Genomic DNA, 16,841 nt, shown 5'->3' on the forward strand with positions numbered 1-16,841 from the left:
GGATGCGTGAAACGGTGCTCGCCGAAGTTGCACAAAGGAGTCCCACGTCGCCGGAGACCAACTTAGAAAGTCGTGCAATGCAGGTTAGAGTGCCGTGGACCCAGGCTTGGCTGTGCACAAAGGATTTCCGCCGGAAGTGCACAGGGGCCGGAGTAGCTGCAAAGTCGCGGTTCCCAGCAATGCAGCCCAGCGAGGTGAGGCAAGGACTTACCTCCACCAAACTTGGGCTGAAGAGTCACTGGACTGTGGGGGTCACTTGGACAGCGTCGCTGGATTCGAGGGACCTCGCTCGTCGTGCTGAGAGGAGACCCAAGGGACCGGTAATGCAGCTTTTTGGTGCCTGCGGTTGCAGGGGGAAGATTCTGTCGACCCACGGGAGATTTCTTCGGAGCTTCTGGTGCAGAGAGGAGGCAGGCTACCCCCACAGCATGCACAAGCAGGAAAACAGTCGAAAAGGCGGCAGGATCAGCGTTACAGAGTTGCAGTAGTCGTCTTTGCTACTATGTTGCAGGTTTGCAGGCTTCCAGCGCGGTCAGCGGTCGTTTCCTTATCAGAAGGTGAAGAGAGAGATACAGAGGAACTCGGCTGAGCTCATGCATTCGTTATCTAAAGTTTCCCCAGAGACAGAGACCCTAAATAGCCAGAAAAGAGGGTTTGGCTACCTAGGAGAGAGGAAAGGCTACTAACACCTGAAGGAGCCTATCAGCAGGAGTATCTGACGTCACCTGGTGGCACTGGCCACTCAGAGCAGTCCAGTGTGCCAGCAGCACCTCTGTTTCCAAGATGGCAGAGGTCTGGAGCACACTGGAGGAGCTCTGGACACCTCCCAGGGGAGGTGCAGGTCAGGGGAGTGGTCACTCCCCTTTCCTTTGTCCAGTTTCGCGCCAGAGCAGGGGCTAAGGGGTCCCTGAACCGGTGTAGACTGGCTTATGCAGAATTGGGCACATCTGTGCCCAACAAAGCATTTCCAGAGGCTGGGGGAGGCTACTCCTCCCCTGCCTTCACACCATTTTCCAAAGGGAGAGGGTGTCACACCCTCTCTCAGAGGAAGTTCTTTGTTCTGCCATCCTGGGCCAGGCCTGGCTGGACCCCAGGAGGGCAGCTGCCTGTCTGAGGGGTTGGCAGCAGCAGCAGCTGCAGAGAAACCCCAGGAAGGGCAGTCTGGCAGTACCAGGGTCTGTGCTACAGACCACTGGGATCATGGAATTGTACCAACAATGCCAGGATGGCATAGAGGGGGCAATTCCATGATCATAGACATGTTACATGGCCATATTCGGAGTTACCATGGTGAAGCTATATATAGGTAGTGACCTATATGTAGTGCACGCGTGTAATGGTGTCCCCGCACTCACAAAGTTCAGTGAATTGGCTCTGAACAATGTGGGGGCACCTTGGCTAGTGCCAGGGTGCCCTCACACTAAGTAACTTTGCACCTAACCTTTACCAGGTAAAGGTTAGACATATAGGTGACTTATAAGTTACTTAAGTGCAGTGTAAAATGGCTGTGAAATAACGTGGACGTTATTTCACTCAGGCTGCAGTGGCAGGCCTGTGTAAGAATTGTCAGAGCTCCCTATGGGTGGCAAAAGAAATGCTGCAGCCCATAGGGATCTCCTGGAACCCCAATACCCTGGGTACCTCAGTACCATATACTAGGGAATTATAAGGGTGTTCCAGTAAGCCAATGTAAATTAGTAAAAATGGTCACTAGCCTGTCAGTGACAATTTGGAAAGAAATGAGAGAGCATAACCACTGAGGTTCTGATTAGCAGAGCCTCAGTGAGACAGTTAGTCACTACACAGGTAACACATTCAGGCACACTTATGAGCACTGGGGCCCTGGGTTACCAGGGTCCCAGTGACACATACAACTAAAACAACATATATACAGTGAAAAATGGGGGTAACATGCCAGGCAAGATGGTACTTTCCTACACAACCCCCCCCCCCCCCCCAAACGAAGGACAATAAGACTAGCCATTACCTGATGAGTCTTCATTGTCTAAGTGGAAATATCTGGAGAGTCCATCTGCATTGGAGTGGCTACTCCCAGGTCTATGTTCCACTGTATAGTCCATTCCCTGTAGGGATATGGACCACCTCAACAATTTAGGATTTTCACCTTTCATTTGTTTTAGCCAAAGTAGAGGTTTGTGGTCTGTCTGAACAATGAAGTGAGTGCCAAACAGGTATGGCCTCAACTTCTTCAGAGCCCAGACCACAGCAAAGGCCTCCCTCTCAATGGCAGACCAACGCTTTTATCTAGGGGTCAACCTCCTACTAATAAAAGCAACAGGTTGATCCTGGCCCTCAGAATTAAGTTGTGATAGGACTGCCCCTACTCCTAATTCAGATGCATCAGTTTGGACATAGAATTTTTTAGAGTAACAAGGGCTTTTCAGGACAGGTGCAGAGCACATGGCCTGCTTCAGCTCCTCAAAAGCTTTCTGACAGCTTGCTGTCCATAATACCTTTTTAGGCATTTTCTTGGATGTGAGGTCATTAAGAGGGGCTGCAATGGAGCCATAGTTCTTAATGAACCTCCTGTAATACCCAGTGAGGCCTAGGAAGGCTCTCACCTGAGTGTGAGTGGTAGGGGGAACCCAATCAATAATAGTTTGGATTTTCCCCTGAAGTGGTGCAATCTGTTCCCCACCAACAAGGTGTCCCAGATAAACCTCCTTACCCTGCCCTATCTGGCACTTTGAAGCCTTGATAGTGAGGCCTGCCTTTTGCAGGGCCTCCAAAACTTTCCATAGGTGGACCAGGTGATCATCCCAGCTGGAGCTAAAGACAGCTATATCGTCCAAATATGCTGCACTGAAAGCTTCCAGCCCTTGCAGGACTGTGTTCACCAACCTCTGAAAAGTGGCAGGTGCATTTTTCAAACCAAAAAGCATTACAGTAAACTGGTAATGTCCTCCAATGGTAGAAAATGCAGTCTTAGGTTTAGCATCTTCTGACAATTTGATCTGCCAATACCCTGCAGTCAAATCAAAAGTGCTTAGATACTTGGCAGATGCCAGTGTATCTATGAGCTCATCTGCCCTGGGTATAGGGTGAGCATCAGTTTTGGTTACCAAGTTGATACCTCTATAGTCTACACAAAACCTCATTTCCTTCTTTCCATCCTTAGAATTGGGTTTTGGTACCAGTACCACAGGGGAAGCCCATGGACTGTCAGAGTGCTCAACCACTCCTAGTTCCAACATTTTCTGAACTTCTTGCTTTATGCTGTCCCTGACATGGTCAGGCTGCCTATAGATCTTACTTTTGACAGGTAAACTGTCTCCAGTATCTATAGTGTGCTCACACCAAGAAGTGGTGCCTGGCACAGTAGAGAAGAGTTCTGAAAATTGTCCTAGGAGATTTATGCAATTGTCTTTCTGCTCAGCAGTAAGACAATCAGCCAAAACTACCCCTTCCACAAGAGCATCTTGATCTGTGGAGAGAAGAGATCAGGTAGAGGATCACTGTCTTCTTCCTGTCCCTCATCTGTTGCCATGAGCAGGGTGAGATCAGCCCTGTCATAGTAGGGTTTCAGGCGGTTGACATGGAGCACCCTAAGGGGACTCCTGGCAGTGCCTAAGTCAACCAAGTAGGTGACTTCACCCTTCTTTTCAACAATTGTGTGGGGTCCACTCCATTTATCTTGGAGTGCTCTTGGGGCCACAGGCTCCAAGACCCACACTTTCTGCCCTGGTTGGTACTGAACCAAAACAGCCTTCTGATCATGCCATTGCTTCTGGAGCTCTTGGCTGGCCTGAAGGTTTTTACTGGCCTTTTTCATGTACTCAGCCATCCTTGATCTGAGGCCAAGTACATAGTCCACAATATCCTGCTTAGGAGCTTTTAAAGGTTGTTCCCAACCCTCCTTTACAAGTGTGAGTGGACCCCTAACAGGGTGTCCAAAAAGAAGTTCAAAGGGGCTGAAGCCCACTCCTTTCTGGGGTACCTCCCTGTAGGCAAAAAGGAGGCATGGTAGAAGGATATCCCATCTCCTGCGGAGTTTTTCAGGGAGTCCCATAATCATGCCTTTGAGAGTTTTATTAAATCTCTCCACCAGTCCATTTGTTTGTGGATGATAGGGTGTTGTGAACTTGTAAGTTACACCACACTCCTTCCACATGGCCTTTAAGTATGCAGACATGAAATTGCTTCCTCTGTCTGATACTACTTCCTTTGGGAAGCCCACTCTGGAAAATATTCCCAGGAGGGCCTTTGCCACTGCAGGAGCTGTAGTGGTCCTTAAAGGAATAGCTTCAGGATATCTTGTGGCATGGTCCACTACCACCAAGATAAACCTATTGCCTGAAGCAGTAGGAGGGTCAAGGGGGCCAACTATGTCAACCCCTACCCTTTCAAAGGGAACCCCAACCACAGGCAGTGGGATAAGGGGTGCCTTTGGAGTGCCACCTGTCTTGCCACTGGCTTGACAGGTTTCACAGGACTTACAAAATTCCTTTGTGTCCTCAGACATCCTAGGCCAATGAAACAATGGAACCAATCTGTCCCAAGTTTTCATTTGACCCAGGTGCCCAGCTAGGGGAATGTCATGTGCCAGTGTTAGGAGGAACTTTCTGTACTCCTGAGGAATCACTAATCTCCTGGCAGCTCCAGGTTTAGGATCCCTATGCTCAGTGTACAAGAGGTTGTCCTCCCAGTAAACTCTGTGAGAGTCACTGACATCCCCATTAGCCTGTTTGACAGCTTGCTGTCTGAGACCCTCTAATGTGGGACAGGTTTGCTGTGCCACACTCAGCTCCTCCCTGGCAGGCCCCCCTTCACCCAAAAGCTCAGCAGTGTCTGCTTCCAGCTCCTCTGGTGTAGGTTCTGCACAGGGAGGGAATTCTTCTTCCTCAGAAGTTGAATCCACTGTAGAGGGAGGGATAGTAGGAAGTGGTTTGCTTCTACTAGCCCTAGCTTTAGGGAGCACTTGGTCCATTGTTCCAGGATCCAAGCTTCCCTGTCCTTTTTGCTTTTTGGCCTGAGCCCTTGTCAAAGCAAAAATATGCCCTGGGATGCCCAGCATTGCTGCATGGGCCTCCAACTCCACATCTGACCAAGCTGATGTCTCCAAATCATTCCCTAATAGACAGTCTACAGGTAAATCTGAAGCTACCACAACTTTCTTTGGACCAGTTACCCCCCCCCAGTTGAGATTTACAACAGCCATGGGGTGGCTTTGTGTTATGTTGTGAGCATCGGTTACTTGGTACTGGTGTCCAAGTATGTGTTGTTCAGGGTGCACCAGTTTCTCAATCACCATTGTGACACTGGCACCTGTGTCCCTGTAGGCCTGGACCTCAACACCATTTATTAGGGTTAGTTGCTTGTACTTCTCCAAGTTATGGGGGCAAGCAACCAAAGTGGCTAAATCAATAGCCCCTTCAGAGACTAAAGTAGCCTCTGTGGTCTCCCTAATCAGACCAACCCCAACTAAATTACCAAAAGTGAGCCCAGCTACTCCCTTGGATTGGCTATTAGTAGGTTTGCTCCCACCACCACTGCTATTAGTAGGGACACTAGGTGTAGCAGTAGGGGTTGTAGTGGTAGGAGCTGTGGTGCCTTTCTTTGGACAACTGGGATCTGTTGTCCAATGGCCTTTTATTTTACATAAATAGCACCATGGTTTATTTTCCTTGTTCTGATTAAAGGAGGATTTGGACCCACCACCCCCACCAGAGTGTTTTTGTGGGCCTGATGAAGACTCATTTTTAGATTTGTCCCCACCCTTGTCAGAAGACTTACCATCCTTCTTTTTGTTGCCATCTTTGTCACCCCCTGTATGAACTTTTCTGTTCACTCTTGTTCTGACCCATTTGTCTGCCTTCTTTCCCAATTCTTGGGGAGAGGTCAGATCAGAGTCCACCAAGTACTGGTGCAACAAATAAGACACACAATTATTAAGAAAATGCTCTCTCAGGATTAAGTTATACAGGCTGTCATAATCAGTAACTTTACTGCCATGTAACCACCCCTCCAAGGCCTTCACTGCCTGGTCAATGAAATCAACCCAGTCTTGTGAAGACTCCTTTTTGGTCTCTCTGAACTTTATCCTGTACTGTTCAGTGGTTAAGCCATAACCATCCAGGAGTGCATTCTTAAGAACTTGGAAATTATTAGCATCATTTTCTTTTACAGTAAGGAGCCTATCCCTACCTTTTCCAGTAAATGATAGCCATAGGATAGCAGCCCACTGCTTTTGAGGGACATCCTGTACAGCACAGGCCCTCTCAAGTGCAGCAAACCACTTGTTAATGTCATCCCCCTCCTTATAAGGGGGAACTATCTTGTGCAGATTCCTGGAATCATGCTCTTTTGCAGGATGACTATGGGGAATACTGCTGCTGCCACCATGGGTTTCTAAACCCAACTTCTGTCTTTCCCTCTCTACTTCTAAAGACTGTCTATCCAAATCCAGCTGTTGCTTCTTGAGCTTCAGTCTGGTTTGTTCCACTCTCAATCTATTGAGCTCCCTTTCTAACAATCTGTCATCAGGGTGGGTGGGAGGGACATTTCTAGATACAGAGGTATGATGGGAATGAACAGAAGGAGACCTGTCCCTTACAGAGGGCACCCTAACAGCTTGGCTACCAGTATAATGTGAGAGCACACCATTAGTATGGTGTGATTCAACCTCTGTACCAACTATGCTAGACTGTCTAGTAATGGGCAGGCTGAGAAGTTTCTTTCCTGAACCTTTTCCTGGGGGAGTCCCTGGATCAGATTGAGAACCATTAGCTACTTTTTCTACAGATTGGGCACTTATGGCCTTATCCTGTACTCTAAGCATATTAATTAACAGTTCTAAGGAAGGATTCTTCCCTACACTCAAACCTCTCTCTATGCAGAGACTCCTTGCTCCTTTCCAGCTAAGGTGATCATATGCAAGTTTGGACAGTTCAACATTTTTTCCTGTGCCAGACATTTTTTAGAGAGAGTTAAAGTGATAGAAAAAGAGAAAAAAGTTTTCAGAACTTTTTGGAAAGACAGAAAAAACTTTTTAAACTTTTAAGGACTTTTTGAAAGTTTAGAAGTACTTTTCAGCACTTAGAAAAGAGTGAAAAGAGGAAATGCAAAACTTTTTGGCTATGTGTATATACACTGACCTTGTTTTGTATATTTTTCTCTTATGAAAAGTACAATGACAAGAGTGGTAAGTAGTCTCAAGCACTTATCCCACCACTGCACAACCAATGTAGGAGGCTGGACTGGCTTGTAGTGAGTACCAAGGGGTACTTGCACCTTGCACCAGGCCCAGTTATCCCTTATTAGTGTATAGGGTGTCTAGCAGCTTAGGCTGATAGATAATGGTAGCTTAGCAGAGCAGCTTAGGCTGAACTAGGAGACGTGTGAAGCTACTACAGTACCACTTAGTGTCATATGCACAATATCATAAGAAAACACAATACACAGTTATACTAAAAATAAAGGTACTTTATTTTTATGACAATATGCCAAAGTATCTTAGAGTGTACCCTCAGTGAGAGGATAGGAAATATACACAAGATATATATACACAATAGCAAAAATATGCAGTATAGTCTTAGAAAACAGTGCAAACAATGTATAGTTACAATAGGATGCAATGGGGAAACATAGGGATAGGGGCAACACAAACCATATACTCCAAAAGTGGAATGCGAACCACGAATGGACCCCAAACCTATGTGACCTTGTAGAGGGTCGCTGGGACTATTAGAAAATAGTGAGAGTTAGAAAAATAACCCTCCCCAAGACCCTGAAAAGTGAGTGCAAAGTGCACCAAAGTTCCCCTAAGGACAAAAGAGTCGTGTTAGAGGAATAATGCAGGAAAGACACAAACCAGCAATGCAACAACTGTGGATTTCCAATCTAGGGTACCTGTGGAACAAGGGGACCAAGTCCAAAAGTCACAAGCAAGTCGTAGATGGGCAGATGCCCAGGAAATGCCAGCTGCGGGTGCAAAGAAGCTTCGACTGGACAGAAGAAGCTGAGGTTTCTGCAGGAACGAAAAGGGCTAGAGACTTCCCCTTTGGTGGACAGATCCCTCTCGCCTTGGAGAGTCGTGCAGTCCTACACGCAAATCGTGCATTTGGCGTTTTTGGATGCTGCTGGGGCCCAGGAGGGACCAGGAGGTCGCAAATTGGACCTGCAGAGAGAGGAGACGTCGAGCAAGACAAAGAGCCCTCACTGAAGCAGGTAGCACCCAGAGAAGTGCCAGAAACAGGCACTACAAGGATGCGTGAAACGGTGCTTGCCGAAGTTGCACAAAGGAGTCCCACGTCGCCGGAGACCAACTTAGAAAGTCGTGCAATGCAGGTTAGAGTGCCGTGGACCCAGGCTTGGCTGTGCACGAAGGATTTCCGCCGGAAGTGCACAGGGGCCGGAGTAGCTGCAAAGTCGCGGTTCCCAGCAATGCAGCCCAGCGAGGTGAGGCAAGGACTTACCTCCACCAAACTTGGGCTGAAGAGTCACTGGACTGTGGGGGTCACTTGGACAGCGTCGCTGGTTTCGAGGGACCTCGCTCGTCGTGCTGAGAGGAGAACCAAGGGACCGGTAATGCAGCTTTTTGGTGCCTGCAGTTGCAGGGGGAAGATTCCGTCGACCCACGGGAGATTTCTTCGGAGCTTCTGGTGCAGAGAGGAGGCAGGCTACCCCCACAGCATGCACAAGCAGGAAAACAGTCGAGAAGGCGGCAGGATCAGCGTTACAGAGTTGCAGTAGTCGTCTTTGCTACTATGTTGCAGGTTTGCAGGCTTCCAGCGCGGTCAGCGGTCGTTTCCTTATCAGAAGGTGAAGAGAGAGATGCAGAGGAACTCGGCTGAGCTCATGCATTCGTTATCTAAAGTTTCCCCAGAGACAGAGACCCTAAATAGCCAGAAAAGAGGGTTTGGCTACCTAGGAGAGAGGAAAGGCTACTAACACCTGAAGGAGCCTATCAGCAGGAGTCTCTGACGTCACCTGGTGGCACTGGCCACTCAGAGCAGTCCAGTGTGCCAGCAGCACCTCTGTTTCCAAGATGGCAGAGGTCTGGAGCACACTGGAGGAGCTCTGGACACCTCCCAGGGGAGGTGCAGGTCAGGGGAGTGGTCACTCCCCTTTCCTTTGTCCAGTTTCGTGCCAGAGCAGGGGCTAAGGGGTCCCTGAACCGGTGTAGACTGGCTTATGCAGAATTGGGCACATCTGTGCCCAACAAAGCATTTCCAGAGGCTGGGGGAGGCTACTCCTCCCCTGCCTTCACACCATTTTCCAAAGGGAGAGGGTGTCACACCCTCTCTCAGAGGAAGTTCTTTGTTCTGCCATCCTGGGCCAGGCCTGGCTGGACCCCAGGAGGGCATCTGCCTGTCTGAGGGGTTGGCAGCAGCAGCAGCTGCAGAGAAACCCCAGGAAGGGCAGTCTGGCAGTACCAGGGTCTGTGCTACAAACCACTGGGATCATGGAATTGTGCCAACAATGCCAGGATGGCATAGAGGGGGCAATTCCATGATCATAGACATGTTACATGGCCATATTCGGAGTTACCATGGTGAAGCTATATATAGGTAGTGACCTATATGTAGTGCACGCGTGTAATGGTGTCCCCGCACTCACAAAGTTCAGTGAATTAGCTCTGAACAATGTGGGGGCACCTTGGCTAGTGCCAGGGTGCCCTCACACTAAGTAACTTTGCACCTAACCTTTACCAGGTAAAGGTTAGACTTATAGGTGACTTATAAGTTACTTAAGTGCAGTGTAAAATGGCTGTGAAATAACGTGGACGTTATTTCACTCAGGCTGCAGTGGCAGGCCTGTGTAAGAATTGTCAGAGCTCCCTATGGGTGGCAAAAGAAATGCTGCAGCCCATAGGGATCTCCTGGAACCCCAACACCCTGGATACCTCAGTACCATATACTAGGGAATTATAAGGGTGTTCCAGTAAGCCAATGTAAATTGGTAAAAATGGTCACTAGCCTGTCAGTGACAATTTGGAAAGAAATGAGAGAGCATAACCACTGAGGTTCTGATTAGCAGAGCCTCAGTGAGACAGTTAGTCACTACACAGGTAACACATTCAGGCACACTTATGAGCACTGGGGCCCTGGGTTACCAGGGTCCCAGTGACACATACAACTAAAACAACATATATACAGTGAAAAATGGGGGTAACATGCCAGGCAAGATGGTACTTTCCTACAGGAGGCAAGCTCTTACCTCCACTAAAGTTGGATAGCTTTACAGTGGGACTGCCAGAGTCACTTTAGTCCAACACCTGTGTTGCTGGATCCACACCTGTCGTCTGGAGAGGAGGGTCCAAGCCACCGGTCATCGCTGCAGAGAGGTGCTTGCTGAATCAGGGAAGTGACTCTGTCACTCCACAAGAGATTCCTTCGGTTCTTCTGGTGCAGGATGAAGGCAGTAAGGGCCAGATGTAGCATTATTCCAAATTGCGACTTGCAATTTGCGAGTCCCAGCGACTCGCAAATTGCAGCTCGCAATTTGGAATGCAGAAAGGTGTCTCAGACACCTTCTGCGAGTCGCTAAGGGGTCGCAAAGACCCACCTCATTAAAATTAATGAGGTGAGTCGCAATTTGCGACCCCATAGCGAGTCAGGGCACTCACGGGGAGGGTGGCCTGCTGGGAACAGCAGACCACCATGTTCTTGACTGCTTTTAAATAATGCAGTTTTTTTTTTTCAAAATGAAACCCATTCTCCTTAAAGGAAAATGAGCTGCACTTTGAAAAATAAACCGAAACCTTTTGGTTCGGTATTTTTCAGGGCAGGTAGTGGTCCATTGGACCACTGCCTGCTCTGAAAAATGATTTTTAGTGCCAGACACAAAGGGGAAGGGGTCCCATGGGGACCCCTTCTCGTTTGCGCCTGGGTTACCATCCACTTCAAGTGGATGGTAACTGCGCTTATTGCGGTCGCAAATGAAAATGCATACCATAGCGACTCGCAAATAGGAAGGGAACACCCCTTCCTATTTGCGACTCGGAAATGCATTTTGCGAGTCGGTTCTGACTCGCAAAATGCATTACTACATGGCAAAGGGCCTTTAGCGACTCGCAAACGGCGATTTTCGAATTACCATTGTGAAGCTATAGATAGGTATTGACCTATAGGTAGTGCACGCGTTAAATGGCGTCCCGCACTCACAAAGTCAGGGAAAATGGGCCTGGATGATGTGAGGGCACCTCTGCTAGTGCAGGGGTGCCCCCAAACAAAGGTACTTCACACCCAGCCTTCAGGGTTTGAAGACCTGATATATAAGTGACCTGGTGCAGTGTCTATGGGTGTGAAATAGTGCTTGCACTATTTCACACAGGCTGCAATGCAAGTCCTGAAGAAGTGTTTGTATGAGCTCCTTATGGGTGGCAAAAGAAATGCTGCAGCCCGTAAGGATCCCCTGGAACCCCAATGCCCTGGTTACCTAGGTACCATATGCTAGGGACATATAAGGGGGGACCAGTGTGCCAATTTGGACTGAAATATGGAGTCACTAAACTGTAGTGAAAAATTTAGAAACAGAGAGAGCATGAGCTCTGGAGTTCTGGTTAGCAGGACTCCAGTGACAATTTAAAAAACAGTGAAACACACCGACAAGCAGGCCATAAACCATAAGCACTGGGGTCCTGACTAGCAGGATCCCAGTGACACAGTCAAAAACACACTGACATCAGGCAGAACTTTGCGGTAAAATGCCAAAAAGAGGGTCCTTTCCTACACCTACCTTGAAACCTTCAGTGCCGCATCCCTCGTGTGCCTCGAAGCTGTCAGTGCCACTTGTCTTCTTCCCCTCTGATCTGTTCTCTACGTTTTCGCTCCCCAGTTTTCTGTGACTCCATCTCATGTGTCCTTCACCTTCTGAGTGGCAAACACTGGCCCCTCTCCCTGAAGTCCAGCATCTTCTCTGCAGTGTCTCCAGAGAGGACACCGGTGGCAGGTTCAGGACCAGGGGCCTGGTGACCCTTCTTGATCGATAACAGCAAGGACCGGCCTCTGGGATCCACTATGGACCATCCTCTGGGATCCAATATGGACCAAACCCTGGAATCCACTATGGACCAACCTCTGGGATCCACTGTGGACTGGCTTCTGAGATCCACTATGGACCAGCCTCTGACATCCACTATGGACCAATCTCTTACATCGCGTATGGACTAGCTTATGGGATCCAGTATGGACCGACCTCTGGGATCCACTATGGACTGGCCTCTGGAATCCACTTCCAGCTTAGTCACTGGTTCATGAAAACCTCCCTTTTAGGATTAGGATCACCCATCCGGTTGGATAAGGCTTTTTCCACTCTCTGTTCCATCCTAAGTACTCACCCCTGCTTCTCCGCTCTCCTCATGGTGAGGCTTTAGTTTCCAGGCTCTGCGGGAGGGCCCTTCTGAATCAATAAATCAATCAAGTACTTGTAAAGCGCAGCTGTTCACCCGTTAGGGTCTCAAGGCGCTGGGGGGGGGGAGCAGAAGTGAAGGTCAGAAGGGATCATGTGAAGAGCCAAGTTTTGAGATCCTTTCTGAATTGAGAAAGTGTGGGAGATCTTCTAAGGTGGATCATGAGGGAGTTCCAGGTCTTGGCGTTGTGGTGGGAGGAGGACCTTCCTCCGGCTGTGGCCTTCCGGACATGTGGGACAGCGGCGAAGGCAAAGTCAGCAGAGCAGAAGTTCCTGGTGGACGTGTAGAAGTGGAGTCTTTGGTTGAGGTATTCTGGTCCGGCGTTTTGAAGGGCTTTGCATGTGTGCGTGAGAAGTTTGAATGTATTTATTTTGTCTATTGGGAGCCAGTACAGGTCTCTCAGCAGGGCGGAGATGTGGCTGTGCTCGGGAGCGTTCTTGATGAGACGGGTGGAGGCGTTCTGGATGCGTTGTAGTATTCTTTTTGCCTTGGTGGTGGTTCTGGCGTAGAGTGCGTTGCCGTAGTCCAAACGGCTGCTGATGATGCCTGGGTGACTGGTCTTTTGGTTTCAGTAGGGATCTATTTGAAGATCTTGCCACTTTCGATTATTTTAAACATTTATATTTTATTGTATTGAGGAGAATTATATAGTGTGAATAGTTTACCTTAGGGCAGAGCAGTCCTATGGATAAAAAGTCAGAGTCTTTTCTTTTGCACCTGCACCTTTCTTCATCGCCGAGGATGAGGAGGATGAGGGTGCTGTCTCCCTGGCCCCACCCTACCTGTTGTCTCTTCCATCCCTTATCCATGCTGCATCACTGTAGTGCCTTGTGGTGAGAGAGGGCTGGGGTGAGAGAGAGGTGGGTCTGTCCACAGGGATCCTTGGGGTGAGAGAGGGGCGTGTCTGTCCACAAGAGTTTGCGGTGAGAGGGGTGGGTCTGTCCACAGGAATCCTTGGGATTAGAGAGGGGTGGGTCTATCCACAGGGACTTGGGATGAGACAGGAGTAGGTATGTCCACAGAGGCTTGGGCAGCGGTGGTTCCTCTGCTATGGCGGAGGAGCATCGCCCGTCAGCAGCAGCAGCTGCAAAACATTTCCAATAAAATGATAATAAACTATGTTTATTATTGTTTTATTATAAAAGGGGTGGGCCCATGGGGCATGACAGGGACAGATGGAGAGTGCACAGCACTCCCCCTCAGTGCGCACTGAGCTCTTTCCAACCCGGCACAGTGTTGCTGGGTTGGAGACAGCAGGCACAGGCTCCCACTCTGCCTCGGAGCACCCTGGCTGGGCGCACATCAAATCCTGATGCTGCTTTCATGCTGCCAGCAGCATGAAAGCAGCATTTGGATTGGCCACATGGCAGGCCTGGAGCCTATGCCTGTAGCAGTGAGGACAGAAGAGCGGAGCTGTGTGGCGGAGGCAGTGAGAAAGGTAAGTATTATTATTATAAATTTTTATTTGTCGTTTCCCCCCTCCCCCTGCCACGTGCCATGCCACCCCGCCTCTTTCCTCCCCTGTGAGCCACGAGTGGGTTTGGGGTGACAGGGGTGGGTCTGTCTACAGGGTTTGGGGTGAGAGAGAGGGGACGGGTGAAAGAGGGGTGGGGTAGGAGAGGGGTGGGTCTGTCCACAGGTGTCTGTCTTTGCCTCCATGAATTGTCTCCGGTGCCTGGTGCACATGTGCAGCAGCATGTGTGCATGTGTGTTTGTGTGTCTGTGTTAGTGCGCCTGCGCTTGGATGAGTGGGTGTAGTCTTGGAATCAAAACAATAAATGTAATCTTTCCTCAGCTACATTTTCCTTCAGGGATGGATGGATGGATAGATATTTTATGTTGTGTTCAGTCTCTATAGTCTGATTTTTGACACTGCAATTCCATGTCCTAAGATGTCCTAAATGTGAACTGTGGCATTAGTCTGCACACAAGTGCTGGAATGTGGGTGAAGATACACACTGCAACAAAGAACCAACAGCTGGAATCCCATCCAAAAACAAACCTCATGGTTTACCTTAGAGGCAATTGTGTTCCGGCCTACATCATCAATAGACAATCATCTAAACACCTTCATGGTATCCTGTACAGTTGACATCAGACTCACGGGCTCAAGTAGACAGAGAAGAGGTCCTGGGACAGCAGGCCCTGGCTCCACATGTTGTCAAACACAGGACTGGTTTTGGCCACTGAGAGGCTGGGATAAGCTAGGCCCAGGATTCCATCGAAGTGAGAGAAGGCAAACAAGGCGGCCTCAGTGTCGCTCATGGCGAAGGACTGGTGAGTGTCCACCAGGCTCCCAACCTATTGAGAAGAAGTGACAGATGACACATGAGAACAGCACTTAAAAACACACCCAGGATCCAGGAGACAGCAACTGACCCAAGAAATACCCTGGAGTCAGGAAGTGGGAGCCATTCCATGGACGACACATTTGATCTAGGCCTGGGCAGAGTTTTAACTATGCTGCAATAGTCAGAATAATTTCAACAATATACATGAGCATAATTGTGAGAATAAACATACAAATAATAATATGAGTAAGTATAAATGTAAGAATAAGCTTACAAACAAGAATATGAGTGAGTATAAGTATAAGCATGGCAGTACAAACAATTATATGATTGAGTATGAGTGTAAGAATAAACATACAAACAAAAATATGAGTGAGTATAAGTGTAAGAATAAGAATACAAACGAATATGAGTGAGTATAAGTGTAACAATAAAAATACAAACATGAATATGAATGAGTATGTGTAAGAATAAACATACGAATAATAATATGAGTGAGTACAAATATAAGAATAAGGTTACAACCAAGAATATGAGTGAGTATAAGTGTAAGAATAAGATTACAAACAAGAATACGAATGAGTGTAAGTGCAAGTATTAGAATACAAACAGGAATGAGTGAGTATAAGTAGAAGCATAAGAATACAAACAAGAATATGAGTTAGTATAAGTGTAAGAATAAACATAAAAACACAAATATGAGTGAGTATGATTAAGAATAAGATTACAAACAAGAATATGAGTGAGTATAAGCACAAGCAAGCATAAGAATACAAATAGGAATGAGTGAGTATAAGTAGAAGCATAAGAATACAAACAAGAATGTGAGCTAGTATACTGTAAGTGTAACAATAAAAATACAACCAAGAATATGAGTGAGTATGTGTAAGAATAAAAATACAAATAATAATATGAGTGAGTATAAGAGTATGAATACGGTTACAAACAAGAATATGAGTGAGTATAAGTATAAGCATAATAATACAAACAAGAATATGAGCTAGTATAAGTGTAACAATAAAAATACAAACAAGAATATGAGTGAGTATGTGTAAGAATAAAAATACAAATAATAATATGAGTGAGTATAAGAGTAAGAGTACGGTTACAAACAAGAATATGAGTGAATATAAGTATAAGCATAAGAATACAAACAAGAATATGAGCTAGTATAAGTGTAACAATAAAAATACAAACAAGAGTATGAGTATGTGTAAGAATAAAAACACAAATAATAATATGGTGAGTATAAGAGTAAGAATACGGTTACAAACAAGAATATGAGTGAGTATAAGTATAAGCAGAAGAATACAAACAAGAATATGAGCTAGTATAAGTGTAACAATAAAAAATACAAACAAGAATATGAGTGAGTTTAAGTGTAACAATAAAAATACAAACAAGAATATGAGTGAGTGTGAATAAGAATAAGATTACAAACATGAATATGAGTGAGTATGTGTAAGAATAAAAATGCACACCAGGAATATGAGTGAGTATACGTGTAACAATGAAAATACAAACAAGAATATGACTGAGTATTAGAGTAAGAATAAGAATACTGTAGGAGGCCGGCTCAGTTTATGGGCTACACCTATGATGTTGCACCATATACTGAGTCAATGCAACACTTAGTCATACTGTGTTGATGCCTAGATACCCAAAGCTCTCTACGGGTAGCTGTGGAGAGCAGCTCAGACTTATCCGGGAAGAGTGTAAAGCACTTTCAATCCCAAAAAAGTCAGTCAGTGATGTCCCCGCAAAAAAGAACCATACCAAGCATCACAAACTACAGTCTCTACACATATTGACACCAGGCAAACAGTGGGGGCAACTATGTCAGAAATATACTACTTTCCTACAAATACAAACTAGAATATGAGTGAGTATAAATGTAGGAATAAGAATAGAACCAGAAATATGAATGAGAATAAGAGTAACAGTAAGAATGAGTATCAGGAGTGGTGGTTTAACTCGTGTTAGTCATTTTGTTGTCACTGTGGCATTAGGGATGTTTTATTAAGAGTAACATTTTCCTGTTCTTACAATACTTTGGACTTTGCACAATTATCACATCTAACACCTCTACTTGTGGGATATATTCTGGTTACAGGAGTGTGATTTTGGGGTACTAATATCTAACCCAACAGGACTGTGGGTAGAAGCTGTCTGTAATG

General features: G+C 46.9%; 1 protein-coding gene across 1 annotated transcript in view; it reads right to left on the minus strand.

Annotated features, from left to right (window-relative positions):
- The window catches only part of LOC138279281 (pepsin A-like), a 151,865-nt gene that overhangs the window by 79,460 nt on the left and 55,564 nt on the right, over positions 1–16,841 (minus strand). The window contains exon 5 of the mRNA XM_069219393.1: positions 14,478–14,674. Coding sequence (XP_069075494.1) covers positions 14,478–14,674 — 197 coding nt within the window. The remainder of the gene's footprint in view (positions 1–14,477; positions 14,675–16,841) is intronic.

The sequence above is a fragment of the Pleurodeles waltl genome, chromosome 2_2, assembly GCF_031143425.1.
Source record: "Pleurodeles waltl isolate 20211129_DDA chromosome 2_2, aPleWal1.hap1.20221129, whole genome shotgun sequence".
Taxonomy (NCBI): domain Eukaryota; kingdom Metazoa; phylum Chordata; class Amphibia; order Caudata; family Salamandridae; genus Pleurodeles; species Pleurodeles waltl.